Here is a 17,463-nt window from a genome sequence, read left to right on the forward strand (position 1 = left end):
TGTGCTTTGACCAGGAAAGCCAAACTGGCGACCTCAGCATTTCCAGGTAGATGCTTTATCCACTGCGCCACCACAGCTCAGGTGAGTTCCTAATTGTTAACTAGGTTTTCAACTTCGGTTTGGTTGAAGGCAAATATAGGAAGCACATTTTTACATTTAAATTAGACCTCAAATTAGCCCACTTACAAAAATAGGCCCACACCTCCAATCCCACGCCCCTTTCTCATCCCAAAATAAACCCGGGAGAAGATGTACTAATATGTTAATAGTGGTGATCTGAACAGTAATTGTACCTTTGAGCAGTTCTGTATGTTTTCAGACATCTACAGAGAACATTTATCAGTTTTATTACCAAGAGAGAAAAAAGGACAATTGTTTTTTATATTTAAAAAATTGGGTTGTTTTTTTTTTTTAATAAAAACACGATTACTGCCCAACCTATGGTGATGCAGTAGATAAAGTGTCGACCTGGAATACTGAGGTCACCAGTTTAAAACCCTGAGCTTGCCCGATCAAGGCACATATGAGAAGCAACTACTATCAGTTCAAGCTTCCTGCTCCTCCCTCGCCCCTTTCTCTCTCCTCTCTCTAAAATCAATAAATAAAATCTTTAAAACACACACACACAATTACTGTAAGCTTCAGAAACATACATACCTGTAGGCCAAATTTACTATAGCCCTACCACTTGTGGTAGTCTGCGAGGGCTGCCATAACGAAATACTGGTTGGGTGGCTGAACAACAGCAACTCATTTTCTGCCGGTCCTGAGGCCGAGAGCCCTAGGTGTCAGCAGGTCTGGTTTCCCTCGAGGTCTCTCCGTGGCTTGCAGATGGCCACTATCGAACTGTGTCCTCACGTGGTCTTTCCTCTCTGCTGTGCATCCCTGGTGTCTCTTCCTCTTATAAGGATGCTACTCATATTTGATTAGGGTCCCCCACCCCTATAATTTCTTTTAAACTTTATTACCTCCTTAAATGCCACATATCCAAATACAGTCACGCTGGCAACGAAGGCTTCTCCTAGCTACTCTACAACAAGTATTCCCACCTCGGAATCACACGTGGAAATAAACTCAATGTGAAGGGAACTTAATAACCAAAATGAGGCAGAGGAAATTTCTTCTACTCTTCTAGATTCTTCCAGTTGGTCTAATTAAATCAACATGAGACAGACAATCAAGAGAAGATACTGTCATCAAATTTAATTACATGTGTATGTAAGGGAACTCCACATGCATGAAAGGCTGAGAGATAGGAAGTTAAAAAAAGACCTAGATGGCATTCTGAGCTAAGGTTCAGGTCAGGCACATCATGTGGGGCTTCAGAGCGGAGGAAGGTCTTCACAGGCCCAGAAGAGAATCAGCCATTCAGTAACTCCAAGTTTGCTCTCCCTGTAGGTAGGTCATAAAAAGTTCTTTCCAAAATCTATACAGCAATGACATTTCTGTGTCAAAATGTCCAAGTCGGAAAAGATGTGTAAGGTTTATGACTGGAGAATTAAGTGGAGATAGTAAAGGCTGTTAACTGATTGAAAGGAGGCTTGTCACGACGCTATTCTACGCAATTATGTGTATTTTCTCCTTTGTTTGTAATATTCATTTCTATTCTAACAAAATTAAAATCCTGTGAAATATTTTAAAGTTATTCTTCATGTTTACTTCATAGATCTGTCAGTTTTCTTGAAACATTAAAATGGAGAAATACACTTCAAAGTTATTTCTGGTGATAACTCTTATTGTGGACAAGGGCCCAAATTTAAATTCTTTAAAGGAGAGGTATCAGTTTCTTATGAGCCTTCAGCTCAAAATAATTCACAAGCCAAAGTGGCACATCGGCAAGGCCAGTTCTGAACACAAAGTGGACTGGAGAGTTAAAACAGTTACCTGGGTGATTTAGGAGAATTGAAGGAGAAAGAGGGAGAAAGGGCCACATTGCCTAAATAATTACTTGACTTTTCTTGACCCGTTTTACATTTGCTTTCTCCAAAGTGCTACAATTATACAAACCTGGTCTCTTCTCCTCTTAGACGTAACTGCGCATGAACCACTCTGCTGCGTGTTAGGTCACATTAGTTAGTGCCAGCGCCCAGCCCCACCGACAGGGCAGCTGATGAAAGGTTAGGTGTGGCAGTTCCACCACAAGGCCACTTTTCTCCAAAGGCGTCCATTTAAGTGGCTGTGTATGTCCCAGTAGTTTAACCTGAAGTTAAAACACACACACAAACGTCTCCAAATGTGTATATGACTCACCCACTTTATTGAGAAGGAGTGGCTGATATTTCTTAAAAGCATTGTAGACAAATGATTTATTTTTTACTTTTATTTAGTATTTTTCAAGCTGTTTTTGGCCCTTGATCAAAGAGAACATACATCCATCTTGCTCCAGTATTATTCTCAAATAAAACTATGAAAGAGTTGGGAAAGAAGAATTGTAAGGGTTGAATAAAGCGTCAGAGTAGGGACAATGCTGAAGAAAGAGTCAGGAAAAATGACTCTGGAACCAATCTACCCAAATAAAGTTCTTGCACAGGATGTTTGAGAAAAGGCTCCCATCCTTATCCGGCCAGACTGCCTCCCTGGATTTTCCAATAACCTCCACTAATCAATAATACTTAACTGTAATCAATTATTATTGCTATTGTTTTAGATCCTTAGTTTCATACTAAGGGAATTTAAGTAGACAGTTTTCTACATATCTGTGGATATTTTGAACCAGAAAACTTGATCATGTAGAGCAATACAAAAACAAAAACCAGGCCTGACCTGTGGTGGCGCAGTGGATAAAGCGTTGACCTGGAAATGCTGAGGTTGTCGGTTCGAAACCCTGGGCTTGCCTGGTCAAGGCACATATGGGAGTTGATGCTTCCAGCTCCTCCCCCCTTCTCTCTCTGTTTCTCTCTCTCCCTCTCTCTCTCTCTCCTCTCTAAAAATGAATAAATAAAATTTAAAAAAAAACAAAAAAAAAACCATGAACTTTTAAGTAACTGTATTAACTGGGGGAAAGGGTGAACACAGAGCACAGTGGACAGTATAGCAGAATTGCCTGGACCATGTATAATTTTGCTAATCAATGTCACCCCAATAAATTCCATTTAAAAATTAAAAAAAAATAAAATGAAGAGCAAACAAACAAAAATAAACAGTTTTAATGAGGGCCAAAGGGAACATTGATAAAATAAAAACATAATGTCATACCCAGGCCACTCAGCTCTAATCAAACATCAGAGATACGAACTCCATCTTCTTTTCTCCCTGATCAGCCACAAACGTTAAAAATGAAATATGAAGGAGGAGACGCAAGGAGAAGTACGTGGACAATTCACCTCCATGGAAATAGTCCGTTTCTTAAAAATAAGCTATAAAATATATCAAAATTAACTCAATACCACCAACCTAGTGGTTGTGACTGTTAGATTAACCTTTAACTTTCTCTAAATTATATATGAACTTAAAATAGTAGGGCCAGCACATCTTTCATTCCAGTGTGCTCTGGACTAGGATGTCAGAGGAAGAATCCAAATTCCAGCTTTCTGAAAAGAATGATTTTGGATGCATACAGTGAACTTGAACAACACAGAATGACTTAAGGAGAATATTTTACATTGAGATGCATGGAGATGATGTAGCTGTTTTCTAAGTTTAGAAGTGAAAGAAAATTTTCAAACGCAAAATATTCCCACTGATGAAGCTCATTATTCTTATGGGTAATAAGAGAAACACATACAAGGAAGGCTGTCCTTGAAGTTAAAAGTTATGTTTTCATCAGGGTATTCTAGTCAACAATTTAAAGGGACAATAAAAATAAAATTTCCTCTCACCTCTGTTGACCCCAAAGTAGCTGCAGGTTGACCAAGAAACAGCTGTCCAGATGTGGGCCATTTGAGAAACATGGCATAGACTAAATTTTTTTTAGGTTTGGATGTATACCTGGTTAGAAGGGAGAAGAAGCATTTTACTATTTCTCATTCTTTATGGGTCAGGTCTGGAATTATTTACAGAGATACTTCCATTTGGCAAATATTTACCAATGTCTTCATTAATAGAGGGAAGGAAAAATAGCTCCATGGTGGTTGATAAAAAGCACCCAAAATGGTACTGATCCCAATTCCAGCGGAGGGGAGGTGTTCCCCATGCCACAAAGCAATTCTCAGGCACTACCTGGGGGTCCTACAAATCAACTCAATTCTGCCACCATCCATCCAGAGAGAGTGTCAGGTTCCACAGGTTAAGAGTAATTCTGGGGACAGTGACAGTAAACCAGCGCTAAAATCTCAAAGGATTTTAAGGATGGACTGGGGAGTCTATGGTGGACAAAAAAGGGGTTCCACAAAAAGTGACCTTGCAGGATGATCGGAACATAAATGCAGGCAGGTCATGGTAGGGAGTCAACAATGCTGGCACATAAGTCTTTTATTTGGTAAAAGCTTTCCCTTTGTGGTAAGCAAGCCCTGTCCATCATTTTTGTCTATTGTGGCAGTAATATAAGGTTAGAGTAATTAAATATATAGAAATAGAAAAAACATGGAATATATATAAAAATATAATTAGGATATAATATTAAAAGCAATTAAAGAAATTAAAGTTATGCTGTCTGGATAGGAATTAATATAGTGTGTACAGATATGATAAAGAGACTCGGCCTTTCGGGCAGGGCTTAGTGTGTGTGTGAAGTTACATATAGATAAGAAGTGGCTTGATGTCATAATTGTAGACTGACATAGACAGGAAGCTCCCCTAGAAACATCGTAAAAGTGGCTTGATGTAACATTTTAGTGGATCAACATAAAAAGGGGTCCCTGAGAGGAACTCCCAAAAAGGTGGTTTGAGATGATGTAAATTAACACCTCTTAGATTCTTTCTGGCCAAAGCCTTCTAACAGGCACAAAAGATACTAAAGCTAAGAGCCCTCCGTGCTGCGGTAGTCACCCAGACTCCAACGTGGGCTCCACGCTGCTCTGACCAAAGACAGCCAGACAGTCGAAAGGAGTATGCCAACAGGGCCCCCTTAAGTTGTACCCAGGCACACCAAAAGGATCTGTGAGCAATAAACTGCCTATGTGATTATTGCAACTAACTGTGTGTCGGTTGTGTCTTTCCTCCAGTGGCCGTTGGCCTTGGCACTGATCAGTAGCATCCTCATAGCCGCCTCAAGAGTAGTCTCAAAGAGGCCACCAGCCCTGCTGATAAGCAAGAGTGTCCCACTGCACGGGGAAGTTAAATCAGGGACGCCTGATCAACGTAGAGCTTGGGCTCTGCTGGGGCACCCATCTAGTTAACACACCTTTGAAATAAGCGTAGGCGCCCTCAAGAGTGCACATAACCTTAAGTGTCCTGTAATCCAGCCCTCGCCTTGCTTTCTCTTACCTTCAGGATTCTCCCCTGCGTTGCCTCACTTCCAAATGCGTGAAAGCAACTGCCAGACTGAGCGTTTGAGATCTTGCTTCCCAGCAACTGTCAACAGTTTGGGCTCAAATAAACTTATTAAAATTCTCTATAGGTTTGACTGTTGCTTATGGCAGCACTACAGGTAATTACGCCTGCAAGGAGGGGAAGCGTCAGTGATGAAACCCGGAGCAAAAACTCTCACGGGCGGGGGGGGGGGGGGGCACCTGAGCCAGACACAGGGCTTTACAGGCCTCACTGAATAGCTTGGCTTTTTGTGTGTATGCGACAGAGACAAAGAGAGAGGGACAGATAGGGACAGACAAACAGGAAGGGAGAGAGATGAGAAGCATCAGTTCTTCACTGCGGCATCTGAGTTGTTCGTTGATTGTTTTCTCATATGTGCCTTGACTGGGGGGCTACAGCAGAGCGAGCGACCCCTTGTTTGAGCCAGTGACCTTGGTCTCAAGCCAGCAACCTTGGGCTTCAAGCCAGCGTCATTTGGGCTCAAGCCAGTGACCATGAGGTCATGTCTATGATCCCATGCTCAAGATGGTGAGCCCGTGCTCAAGCCAGATGAGCCCTAGCTCAAGCCAGTGACCTCCGGGTTTCGAACCTGTGTCCTCCACATCTCAGTCCGATGCTCTATCCACTGCACCACTGCCTGATAAGGCTAAATATCTTGGCTTTTATCTTTACTTATTTAAAGAAAACAACAGAATAATGGTTTAATGATTGTGAAGTTTCCGATCAGACACCTCGTAGTCGAATAAAAACACACAAAAAAATTCCAAAACCAGTTTCAAACCAGCCTCTGTGAAACAAAGGCTCAGCACGGAGATCTCCTTATGGCTTCCTTCTCACAGACCCAAACTTCCAAAAGTTACAAACAGTCCTCCTGTCTACATTGCCTTAGCTAATTGTCTTCAGTGAGGGGACATTGTTTTTAAGTCATCACTCAAGTGAAATCAAGAACATTTAGTCTAATCTTTTGGCTTATACTTGATTAAGCTATACTCACTCTGGTTGCAACAGAAGGTGAACTTTTAGAGCCTCATCATACTACTCTTATGCATATATAACAGCCGCATCAGAAGCCATCATATATGCAGAGTCTGATTTGGGTACTCACTGGCTCACCAAACCTTCCAAAATTCAGAAGCCTGAGGCCAAGACTTTTAAAGAAAAATACAGCAAAAATTAAAATTGGCAAGTTAAGATAATTAATTTCAGAGAAACTTCAGGTTTAGATTTACTTAAATACCATGAACAAGTTACAATTTTTTTTGTTTGTTTTGTATTTTTCTGAAGCTGGAAACAGGGAGAGACAGTCAGACAGACTCCCGCATGCGCCCGACCGGGATCCACCCGGCACGCCCACCAGGGGCGACGCTCTGCCGCAACCAGAGCCACTCTAGCGCCTGGGGCAGAGGCCAAGGAGCCATCCCCAGCGCCCGGGCCATCTTTGCTCCAATGGAACCTTGGCTGCAGGAGGGGAAGAGAGAGACAGAGAGGAAGGAGGGGTTGGGGGTGGAGAAGCAAATGGGCGCTTCTCCTATGTGCCCTGGCCAGGAATCGAACCCGGGTCCCCCGCATGCCAGGCCGACGCTCTACCGCTGAGCCAACCGGCCAGGGCCAAGTTACAATTTTTTTAGTCAACTAAAATAATGCTGTTATTGGGGTCTGACCAGGTGGTGATGAAGTGGATGGAGCACTGGCCTGGGATGCTGAGGACCCAGGTTCAAAACCCCAACGTCTCCAGCTTGAGTGGTTGCTGGCTTGAGCCCAAGGTCGCTGGCTTGAGCAAAGTGTCACTGGCTTGAGCAAAGGGTCATTGGCTTGGCTGGACCACCTCCCCCCTCACCTCCTCCCGGTCAAGGCACATATGAGAAAGCAATCAATGAACAACTAAGGTTGATTCTTCTCATCTCTCTCCCTTCCCATCTGTCCCTTTCTCTCCTTCTCTCTCTTTCTCACTTAAAAAATAATAATGCTGTTACTGGGGCTAATTTTTAATATTTTTTCTGCCCTCCGGCACCTCTTGCTTGCTAATTTGATGTGATGCAACAGCTGCAAAAGTTGGAATTTACTACAGTGACAGAGAGTGATTTGACTTTGGTGATGGCTACACAACATGATCAACAGTTCAAATGCTACAGAAATGTCTGCCTGAAGCCTGTACACTCTTACTAATCAATATCACCCCTTCAAATGTAATTTTCTAAATAAAAATTTTTTCTTCAAAGTTTGAATTTACTTACCTGACTAAACAGAGGTCTCTCTTTAGATTAACCACTTAGGGTTTCTCACCTTCTAAATGGCTTATAATTTTTATGAGTTGACTAGTTTGCACTAAAATTTGTCCACCATTAAGAGGTATCTAAAGATAATTTAAGCTCAATGTGTTGAACAGAAGTTCCAAAACATGCAAATATCTTCCCCTTTCTTCTTTTCACAAGTAATGTTTGGAAGGTGTTTGAATAGACAGGCTTTCATCCAATTTCCTTTTTATCCTACTTTTCTCTTTCTATCTCTGAGAAAATGTAAGTTCCTTCTTCCTTCAAATAGCACATGGCAACAAAAATAACTTACCACACATCTGGGGTGACCGTGTCATTCTGGGATCTCCAAGTGTTGGTTTCATAAATGGCTTCTCCATTGACTTTCAGCCAGGTCCCCATTTGCCTTAATCGCTCCTCAAAAATTGGAGAAATCGTGCCATCTTGTGTGGGTCCAATATTCATCAAAAGATTTCCTCCACATGAAACTGTCTCCACAAGTTGCTTAAAAAAAAGAAAAAAGAGCCCTGGCCGGTTGGCTCAGTGGTAGAGCGTCGGCCTAGCGTGCGGAGGACCCGGGTTCGATTCCCGGCCAGGGCACACAGGAGAAGCGCCCATTTGCTTCTCCACCCCTCCGCTTCCCTCTCTGTCTCTCTCTTCCCCTCCCGCAGCCAAGGCTCCATTGGAGCAAAGACGGCCCGGGCACTGGGGATGGCTCTGTGGCCGCTGCCTCAGACGCTAGAGTAGCTCTGGTCGCAACATGGTGACGCCCAGGATGGGCAGAGCATCGCCCCCTGGTGGGCAGAGCGTCGCCCCTGGTGGGCGTGCCGGGTGGATCCCGGTCGGGCGCATGCGGGAGTCTGTCTGACTGTCTCTCCCTGTTTCCAGCCTCAGAAAAATGGAAAAAAAAAAAAAAAAGAAAAAAGAATAAATATAGTTCTGAAAGAAATAAAACAGTGTCATCACAAATGTATTAATATGTTATATTTATGGACTTATGCATGTATGGTCACTATCTAGAACAAACATGGAAGATAGAATAATGCACTGTGTCTACAGGCCATTGAGATATACAAACAACAAAAAATGATTCTGATACACCACACTATTAAGAATATTACCATACTTGTTACTAGACATTTTACTGTACCTTCACCAATTCTTCAATTGTAAGATAGTCCCGGATTCCAGCATTCCTCCTATAGCCCCAGGAAAACTTGTCTATTGTCATGCAGTTTTCCCATTTATGTGGCAAAAGATGTCCTGGGTTATAACGGTCACTGCAGGTGTAGTAGCCACCATGCTTACAGATGCTACCAGCTCCCCAGCGGTCATTGGTGACTACTGTGGCCCGGACTGGGCTGAAATGAAAGGTATACTTTTTATAACCAAAAAGGAAATTGTTTTAACACAAAGGAAATGTCACTGAAAAGAGATCTGACTGAAATCCACTCCTGAAAATGTGTCATAGTGTTAACAGAATACAGAGCCCATGGTTTTGAAGTCAAATAGACCTGGGCTGATTATAGTCTCATCTCTGTCACTTCCTAAGCTCCCTATCCTAAAGAAAGTTACCTCATTCCTCTGAATAAAAAATTCCTTTGGCTATTATTTGAACAGAAATAACATATAAGACACCTATTCCAATGCCCAGCACATAAAGTACTTATGAGTATTATACTATTATGTGAAGCTTCCCTGCAATGTTTTGAGTGATACCCAAAACTGAATTTACAATCAAAATGTCCTTCCCACCCATGACTGAATAACCTCAGACTTGAATCCTAGCCTTTCTCTTTCTCTTACAATTGTGCCTGGTATTGAAAATTTTCAGGAAAGTCAACTGTTGCCATCCTGAAATTCACTGCGGTGTGAAATATCCCAACAATATCATTTATCACAGCAGGTGGTACTCCAGCGCCTCTCGGCTTAGAGGGGACGGTTTGGATCCACAGATTGAAGTGGGTGGCTCTAGTCTTTCCCCTTGGACGGGGTACCTGAAGAAACTGCTGTTTTAACCCTTTGAGTAGTGAGTTTTTTGTTAACCCTTTGAGTGAGGACGTACATGAATGTTCGTACTACTCAAAGGGTCAAATACCAAGAGCTGTTCGGGGTATTTGCATGTGCGCCCTTTGTGGGCTCAGGGAACACAGCAGAACGCTCTTTGACCTCATAACACAATGCCAAGTACCTTCCAGTTATAGATATAAATGCGTTTCCTAGACTTCAAGCATAATAGAGGAGCTCAATCAGACCTCCCTGTTCTAATGGGGCAGGCTGGAATATGCTAGAAAGCAATGGGAAAGAACAGGAAGAGGGGAGGATGATGACGAAGGAAAAAAGGAAACAGAAGAGGGGACACTGACCAGGCAGCAAAGGTTATGAAAGGGTAAGAGGATTTTTTTAAAAAAGCAGCCAATAGAGGAATTGGAAAGCACATAATCAGAAACAGTGATGGATAAATAGAGCTGCACCAGCATGGGAGATGGAAATGAAGGCCAACAAAATCAGTGTCTTTAAAATTCTGCATTTTGTGATTTTCAGTCTGACTTCAAAATCAAACTTTCAAGTTGTGGCTGATTCCTGATTTGTTACTCTTGGTTATCTTGAGTCGATATTGACATATCTAATAAGCATTATTTCTAATGATTTCCTCCATACCATACATGAGCCTGAAAAGAAATATTTCAAGGAGCAAGGGAATGAAGATGTTCCCTTAGACAGATCTACGTGTTATTGCTATCTGTCTAAGGCCACCACAGCAAGCTGGGAGCACCCATACCTTTCGTTGTACAGCCAAGCTAAGAAGCCCGTGCTGTTCCAGTAGCCGTCCGGAGCGCCTCCGTCGCCATCTGCCCACAGGACCTCCGGCCGGTACCTGCTCACCAACTCGTAGAGCTCAGGCAGCGTCTTAGAAACGGGAAACTGCCGCTTCTTGAATGAGCTGGATTCATCATCAAGGAAGAGTGGATGAAACCACTCAAAAAGGGAATAGTACAGTCCAAAACGAAGGTCAGTCCCGCTCCTAACGGCGACCTCGAGTTCCCGGATGACGTCCCGCTTCGGCCCCTCGTCGACGGCGTTCCAGTTCCAGGAGTGCTCGGAGCCCCACAGGGTGAAGCCTGCATAGGTACGTCAGAAACCTGTGTGAGTGTGTCCCTTTTACGTTAGGTAAATCTCTACCTATACAAACGCCAAGACAAACTTGGTCATCTACATGCTATATAAAGAACTGCTTCTACAAACAACTCTTACAGCAATTTTTTTTTCCCGTAGGATATATTCTGCTTTTACGTGAGAAACAAATGAGGATTTAAACGAGGTAAACCGAGGTTTGTAAAAGTAACTCTCGGTACCAACAAGGTCTGTAGAGTCTGTTCTATCGTCTGCATTTTCCCTCTTAGAATATGGGCTCCTTGAGGAAAAGCAACATGTCTGCAGTGCTCTCTGTTACATCCTCTGCCACCTGCAGGTACTCACAATATCAACCATCAACATTAGGAGATCACAGCTATGATTAAAGAAAATATAGTTCCTGGGTTTAGGATTATTTAATTTATTACAATGTGATTCTTAGAACACTGGGGATCTATGTGCAACAATAAATCTCTTTTAGCCTCATTATTCATTTAACAAGGGGGTGGGGTGAGGTGGGGTGGGGTAAGACCCTAGTCCTTGGTAGTTCTATACTTTAAAATATGATACCCGTTATTTGTAATCTCAATCTACTCTAAAGTCATAAGCTTAGATGTTGCTCCTTAAATTACCTAAAAATGAATTATCTAACTCCCAAAATAAACCTGGAAGAATATGTATTAAAATATTAATAGTGGTGATCTAAGTATAAAAATAGATTTTACCTTTGAGCATTTCTGTACGTTTTAAAGTATTTACAGTGGCCCTGGCCAGTTGGCTCAGTGGTAGAGCACTGGCCCAGCATGTGGATGTCCCAGGTTTGATTCCCAGTCACGGCACACAGGAGAAGCGATCATCTGCTTCTCCACCCCTGCCCCTCCCTTTTTTCTCTCTCTCTCCCTGTCTATCTCTCTCCCCCTGTCTCTCTCTCTCTCTCCATCTCCTGCAGCCATGGCTCGATTGCTTCAAGCACATCAGCCCTGGGTGCTGAGGATGGCTCCCTCGAGCCTCCGCCTCAGGTGCTAAAATTAGCTCAGTTGCGAGCATGGTCCCAGATGGGCAGAACAGTGGCCCTAGAAGGGGTTTTCTGGGTGCATCCCTGTTGAGACACATGTGGGAGTATGTCTCACTATCTCCCCTGCTCTCACTTGGAAAAGAAAAATTAAATTAAATTAAATTAAAATATCTACAGTGAACATTTATCAGTTTTATTTCCAAGAGAGAATGACACAACCCTACAGCGGCATAACCACCATGGTGCCTTCCCAGAATGCATTACAGGGGTGCAATGAAAAGAAACAGCATAATTCCAATTATAGAATTTGACACCTGCAACCCACATTCCACTTCAAATGACTTGAATCAAATTTTGGAAATATTGTTAAATATGCATATAACAAAATGTGATCTTTTCTTCCCTCTGTTATGTGGAAGGTATGCTTTCTGCATACCTAGTGCCTCTTACCTGGGTGGAACATGTGGCCACTTAAATTCTAACCAAATGGCAGTAGCCACTATGGTTGCTCCTAAGGAAAAACTCTGATTTCACATGGATGACCTTGTCTTAGTTTCTTCTCCCAAAAGAACTACTTTATCTCTCATAACCGTCGTCCATGTTTGCAAATGTTGCACTCACCTTCATGATGTTTGGAAGTTAAGACAACATACTTGGCACCGGAAGCCTGAAAAATATCTGCCCACTGGTTTGCATTAAAAAACTTTGCTGTAAATAATGGTCCAAAATCTTCATATTTGAAATCAGGAGGGTAGTTATTTTTCATAAAGTCCACAAATGTTTTTTTCTTTTCCTTTTGCCAATACCACCTACGGAGAAGAACAGAAACAGCACCGTGAAGTAAATATGTTTGGTAATACATGGTATGGGAAGAAGGAAGCTGGCTTGAGCACGGGCTCATCCGGCTTGAGTGCGGGGTCACTGGCTAGAGCACTGGGTCGCTGACTTGAGCGTGAGATCATTGACATGATCCAATGGTCGCTGGCTTCAGCCCAAAAGTCGCTAGCTTGAAGCCCATGGTAATGAATTGGCTTGAGCCAAGGTCACTGGCTGGAGCAAGGGGTCACTGGCTCCACTGGGCCTGCCTTCTGCACCCTCCCCCCATCAAGGCATATATGAGAAAGCAATCAAAGAACAACTAACTAAAGTGCTGCAACTACAAGGTGATACTTCTCATTTCTCTCCCTTCCTGTCTCTCTCTCTCTCTCTCTAAAAAAAAAAAAAATAGGTTACTGGTTGCAGAAACTCAATCTCTTTGTAGAAAAAGGTATCATGTATATATGCAATGTTAATACAATATAGAGTTTTATACTATATATTACATATACTGTATTTCCCCATATATAAGATGCACCTTTTTTCAAAAAATCTGGTGTCTAAAAACTGGGTGCATCTTATACAGTGGTTGTAGATTTTTTTTACTCGCATTTCCCACTTTTTCATGTTTGTTTTTGCATTCATTGTTGAAGGCTGATCTGTCATCAGACACAAATGAGGACAAGCTAATGAGTGGGAGTTTTGACACTGATGAGGAGTTGTATGAACTTTATGAAAAACTTGAGTTCAATAACTTTAGGTAATACATTTTTTTTTCAAATTTCGAGCCCCCAAATTAAGGAGCGTCTTATACATGGGGGTGTCTTATACATGGGGAAATATGAAATTTGATGTGTACCGTATATAGTATAAAGTAGATTTAAATAAATACTGTTTATTTTACTTAGGAATATGTGTGTGAACACATATATATACACATACTCACATGTATAAGTATAGGTATATTTGATTACATTTCTATCTTAAGAATGTAACACTTGAAATATTTAATCAGGAAAGCTAGGTGAAACCCGTCCAAGTTGTAAGAGATTACACGCACATATTTACCTAAGTCTCCAGGTAAATCCAAAGGGCAATTTTTTTGTGCAACACCTTCATATAGCAGTCTATTGATAATTAAAATTAGGGTAACATTCCAGAACCTTTTTTTAAAAATTTCCTAGAGGCACACATGGTAACATTTTAACATTAAAGAGCCAGTGCATGCCCAAATGAAGAGACGTTTTCCATACCCATGAATTTATGTTCTAACCATATTCGTGGCAGAATGACTAGAAATGAGTAGGTAGCAGATGAGCCATCGGAGTCTGCAGCGACAGTTTGGGCCCAAGCGTCAGCGCTCATCATTTAACCTTACACAAGTCGATTAGCTTCTGCTAGGTTAGTTCTTTGATGGTTACACTGTAGAGTGATAAAATACAAGTTGGTGAGCGCAACTATCCAGCAACTGAGACGTCAGCGTCACCCGAAGCGCCTGACAGTAACTGCAGTCACAGGGAGGAAAAAGGCAATGTTCAGTCAGGACGCAAGCTTACGCCATAAATTATATATTTTACAACCGGAAACTCGAAACGCGGACAAACCATCGGGAGGCGGAACAGCAAGTGGCGGCTGGCGGCCCGCGGACCAAACGAGGTTCAGAGAACCCGCGGAGGGAGGCGCACTCACCAGAACCATTCGCTCCCGAAACTGGGCACAGAGAACACGCCCCAGTGGATGAAGATGCCGAACTTGGCCTCGTCGAACCAAGCGGGCAGCTGTCGGGCGTCCAGGGACTCCCAGGTGGGGTCGAAGCGCGCGGCGCGGCGGGCGGGACACTGCGCGGGCAGCAGCGGCAGCAGCAGCAGCGGGAGCGCGAGCCCGGGCAGCTCGGGAGCGGGCATGTCCCCGCGTCCCCGCGTCCCCGCGCCGCCGCGCCCGCGTCCTTCCGGGGCTCCGGCCAAGTACGCTCCGCCCCTGTCACCTGACCAAGGCACCGTCCGGCTCGGGTGCTAGTGGCCCTGGGGGGGCGCTTGGGGCGGGACGTCCCCGCGAGCGCTGCATCGCTCACTTGCGTAACAAGATTTACTCCAACGCCAGGCCTGTGGCCGCTTAGCCCAAGCCCCGGGTCAGTCCATCCTTTTGGGACGTGGGGGACGGAGCATGGATCTGGTTTGGGGACCAGTGGGAGCACCCCTCTCCTCCAGCTGCGCGACCATTATAGAAACCTCCCGAGAAGGCAACGCGACCGACCCGCCGGGGAGGAACTGTGGACCCACGGGCCAAGATGGGCACCTCGAGCCTGTCATCCAGTCTCTTCCAGCCTGGAGGCGCCGAAAACAACCCAGATCATTCTCGGCATCTGTGTGCCTGAGTCTCTGTCAGGCGAAATTCCAAGAGTTTCGAACTCAGGTTGGGCCCCAGAATGTGCATCTGAAACCAGTTCTGGTTGCTGCTGTTGCTGGTTCAGCCGCAGACCTCTGAGAACCACTGCACGGGAAACCACGGTTGTTCTAAGACGGTGAAGCCAGTGGGGTGAATGTCTAAGAAATCTGCAGGCTTGGGAAGAGAAGCCAGAAAGTTAGAATGATTAATCAAGGGGCATCATCAAAGCTCGCGTCTACCCTCTTATGCCTTCAGAGTAAAGCCATAACCCCAACCCTTCTGCTCCTGCAAAACATCTCTCATCCTCCAATGGGCCAGTTCAAATGTCACCTCCTCCCAGCTTTCTGTCACCACCTGCACTCCCAGACAGTTGACTCCCTGCTGTGTGTCCCTATTGACATGTCATTCCAACCTCTAAGGTAGGATTCCGAAGATTGTCTTGCAGGTAGGAGGATGCAGATCTTGTTCCCATTTAGGCTGTGAGCTATGAGAACAGGGATAGTGACCTTCATGGGAGAGGTCCCCGCATTTAAAGCAGATCCTGACCCGGGGCAGCACTCAAGGGCTGTTGGTTAAAAGTCTGTCAATGAGTTAGAACAGGGTTCTAATGATGAAGTGTTATAAAACAACAAAGAAGATGAGGACTTATGGAAACTTTAATATTGTAATTTGTGGTCCAACATGTGGATTTTTGCAGTCTGAAATCTGAGGCTACTTGATAGCACATGACTCTCCCTCGGACTTAGAAGCTGCCTGCAGCACCCACGGCCCCTCTGTGCTGTCTGATTTCGGTTGGTAAGTCACCTTCGAGTTTTTGTTCTTCAAGCCTGAACCGAAACTGGGACGTTGACAAATACCTAATCATATGCTATCTCACCGCCCCACTTGCTGACCACTGAGTCAGCTGACAGTTGAAAGTCCAGTTGTCCCCACCAATTAGAAAACAAATAATGCAAGTTTGTGTTTTGTTTCCCCTAGCAACTCATCTTTTTGCTACAACTAATAACCTTTTTAAAAAAAAGGTTTATTCTCCCCTGCATTTAGTTCATACTGAGGGGTAGGTACCTGGGTGGCAAATTGTATATAGGTAAAACTTTCTTAATTCCCTTTGGAATTCTTGTTAACAAAGGAAATGATAATAAGTACCTGTTGCCCTCATACTCTTTTAGCTCTGCAAAGACATGGGAGCAGCAGCTGCCACTGTCACCACAGGTGTAAGGGCATTCACCCACTTGATGGAGTGTTAATCACTCCCCAGGACCACAGCTGCACCGTAAGGGCCCCAAGTTTTCCCAGGAAGAGGGTCTCTTGGAAGAGAGGGATCAGAGATCCACTGAACACGAGCTACCAATTGCAGTAATCGCAGCGATCAAGTAGGTGACTGGCGTCTCTCTCGCCCATGAGCAGAGCGCCCCCTCTGGTTTCCCTTTCCCCTCTCCTTCCCCTACCAGCGTGCATCTCCTGGACTCTAAGGGTTCCTACAAGACTTGCAGTCAGGGGGGGAATGGGCACTGCCAGCTCATCCAGGGCTAACCCCTTGAACCTGTCTCCAAGGCAGTACCCCTCAAAAAAGAAAAAGCAGGTGATGATTTTTATTATTTAGCCTTTGAGTCTACAATGATCTAGGACCTCAGTGGCCACTGAACCCCGAGGGTACATTTTAACAAAAAGGTAGACCTTTTAGTCACTGCACCTCAGTATCCCTTGAAACAGAGGTTTGTGTAGTAAGTGCAAAAGACACTTTTCTTTTACAGTGGCAATGAGATGATGAACTCTCAAAGGGACAGCAGACCTAGGTGGGGGACAGTGATGCAGTGGAGCCCTGTCCTCCCCTCGAGCATTCGCCCATGTAGACCCCACAGTTTGAAAGTCTCCACCTTCCAAACAAATTTATCATTCAATGCATTATTTACATTTTCTTTTTTTAATTTATGTATTTATTTATTTATTTTACAGAGACAGAGTCAGAGAGAGGGATAGACAGGGACAGACAGACAGGAACAGAGAGAGATGAGAAGCATCAATCATTAGTTTTTCTTTGCGACACCTTAGTTGTTCATTGATTGCTTTCTCATATGTGCCTTAACCATAGGGCTACAGTAGACCGAGTAACCCCTTGCTCGAGCCAGCGACCTTGGGTCCAAACTAGTGAGCTTTGCTCAAACCAAATGAGCCCACGCTCAAGCTGGAGATCTCGGGGTCTCGAACCTGGGTCCTCCACATCCCACTCCGATGCTCTATCCACTGAGCAACCAGGCTACATTTTCATTTATTTTAGTTAATCGGTGCTAATCAGACCTTCTGATTTTGTGTAAGTGCCAGTTGGGTCATTTATCATTTCACTTGAAGGCAATGAAATGTTTTTTAGTCAGTACAACTTTATCATACAATTAAAATTTCTGTGGGAGATTCTGAAATTGATGGAAGACCTTTAGTGCTTCTGAGGATACA

The 17,463-nt window shown here is 43.8% G+C and overlaps 1 protein-coding gene across 1 annotated transcript; it reads right to left on the bottom strand.

The window, feature by feature from the left end:
* Positions 1-984: 984 nt before the first annotated feature.
* Positions 985-14,617, bottom strand: FUCA2 (alpha-L-fucosidase 2). The gene is made up of 8 exons (XM_066248292.1): positions 14,317-14,617; positions 12,433-12,620; positions 10,444-10,783; positions 8,812-9,022; positions 7,975-8,165; positions 3,819-3,927; positions 2,008-2,200; positions 985-1,392 (listed from the first exon to the last, which is right to left on the bottom strand). The coding sequence occupies exons 1-7, from the start codon at positions 14,529-14,531 to the stop codon at positions 2,060-2,062; spliced, it is 1,395 nt and encodes a 464-aa protein (XP_066104389.1). The 5' UTR covers positions 14,532-14,617; the 3' UTR covers positions 985-1,392; positions 2,008-2,059.
* Between the last annotated feature and the right edge of the window lie 2,846 nt (positions 14,618-17,463).

The sequence above is a fragment of the Saccopteryx bilineata genome, chromosome 12 (assembly GCF_036850765.1).
Source record: "Saccopteryx bilineata isolate mSacBil1 chromosome 12, mSacBil1_pri_phased_curated, whole genome shotgun sequence".
In the NCBI taxonomy this organism is placed as follows: domain Eukaryota; kingdom Metazoa; phylum Chordata; class Mammalia; order Chiroptera; family Emballonuridae; genus Saccopteryx; species Saccopteryx bilineata.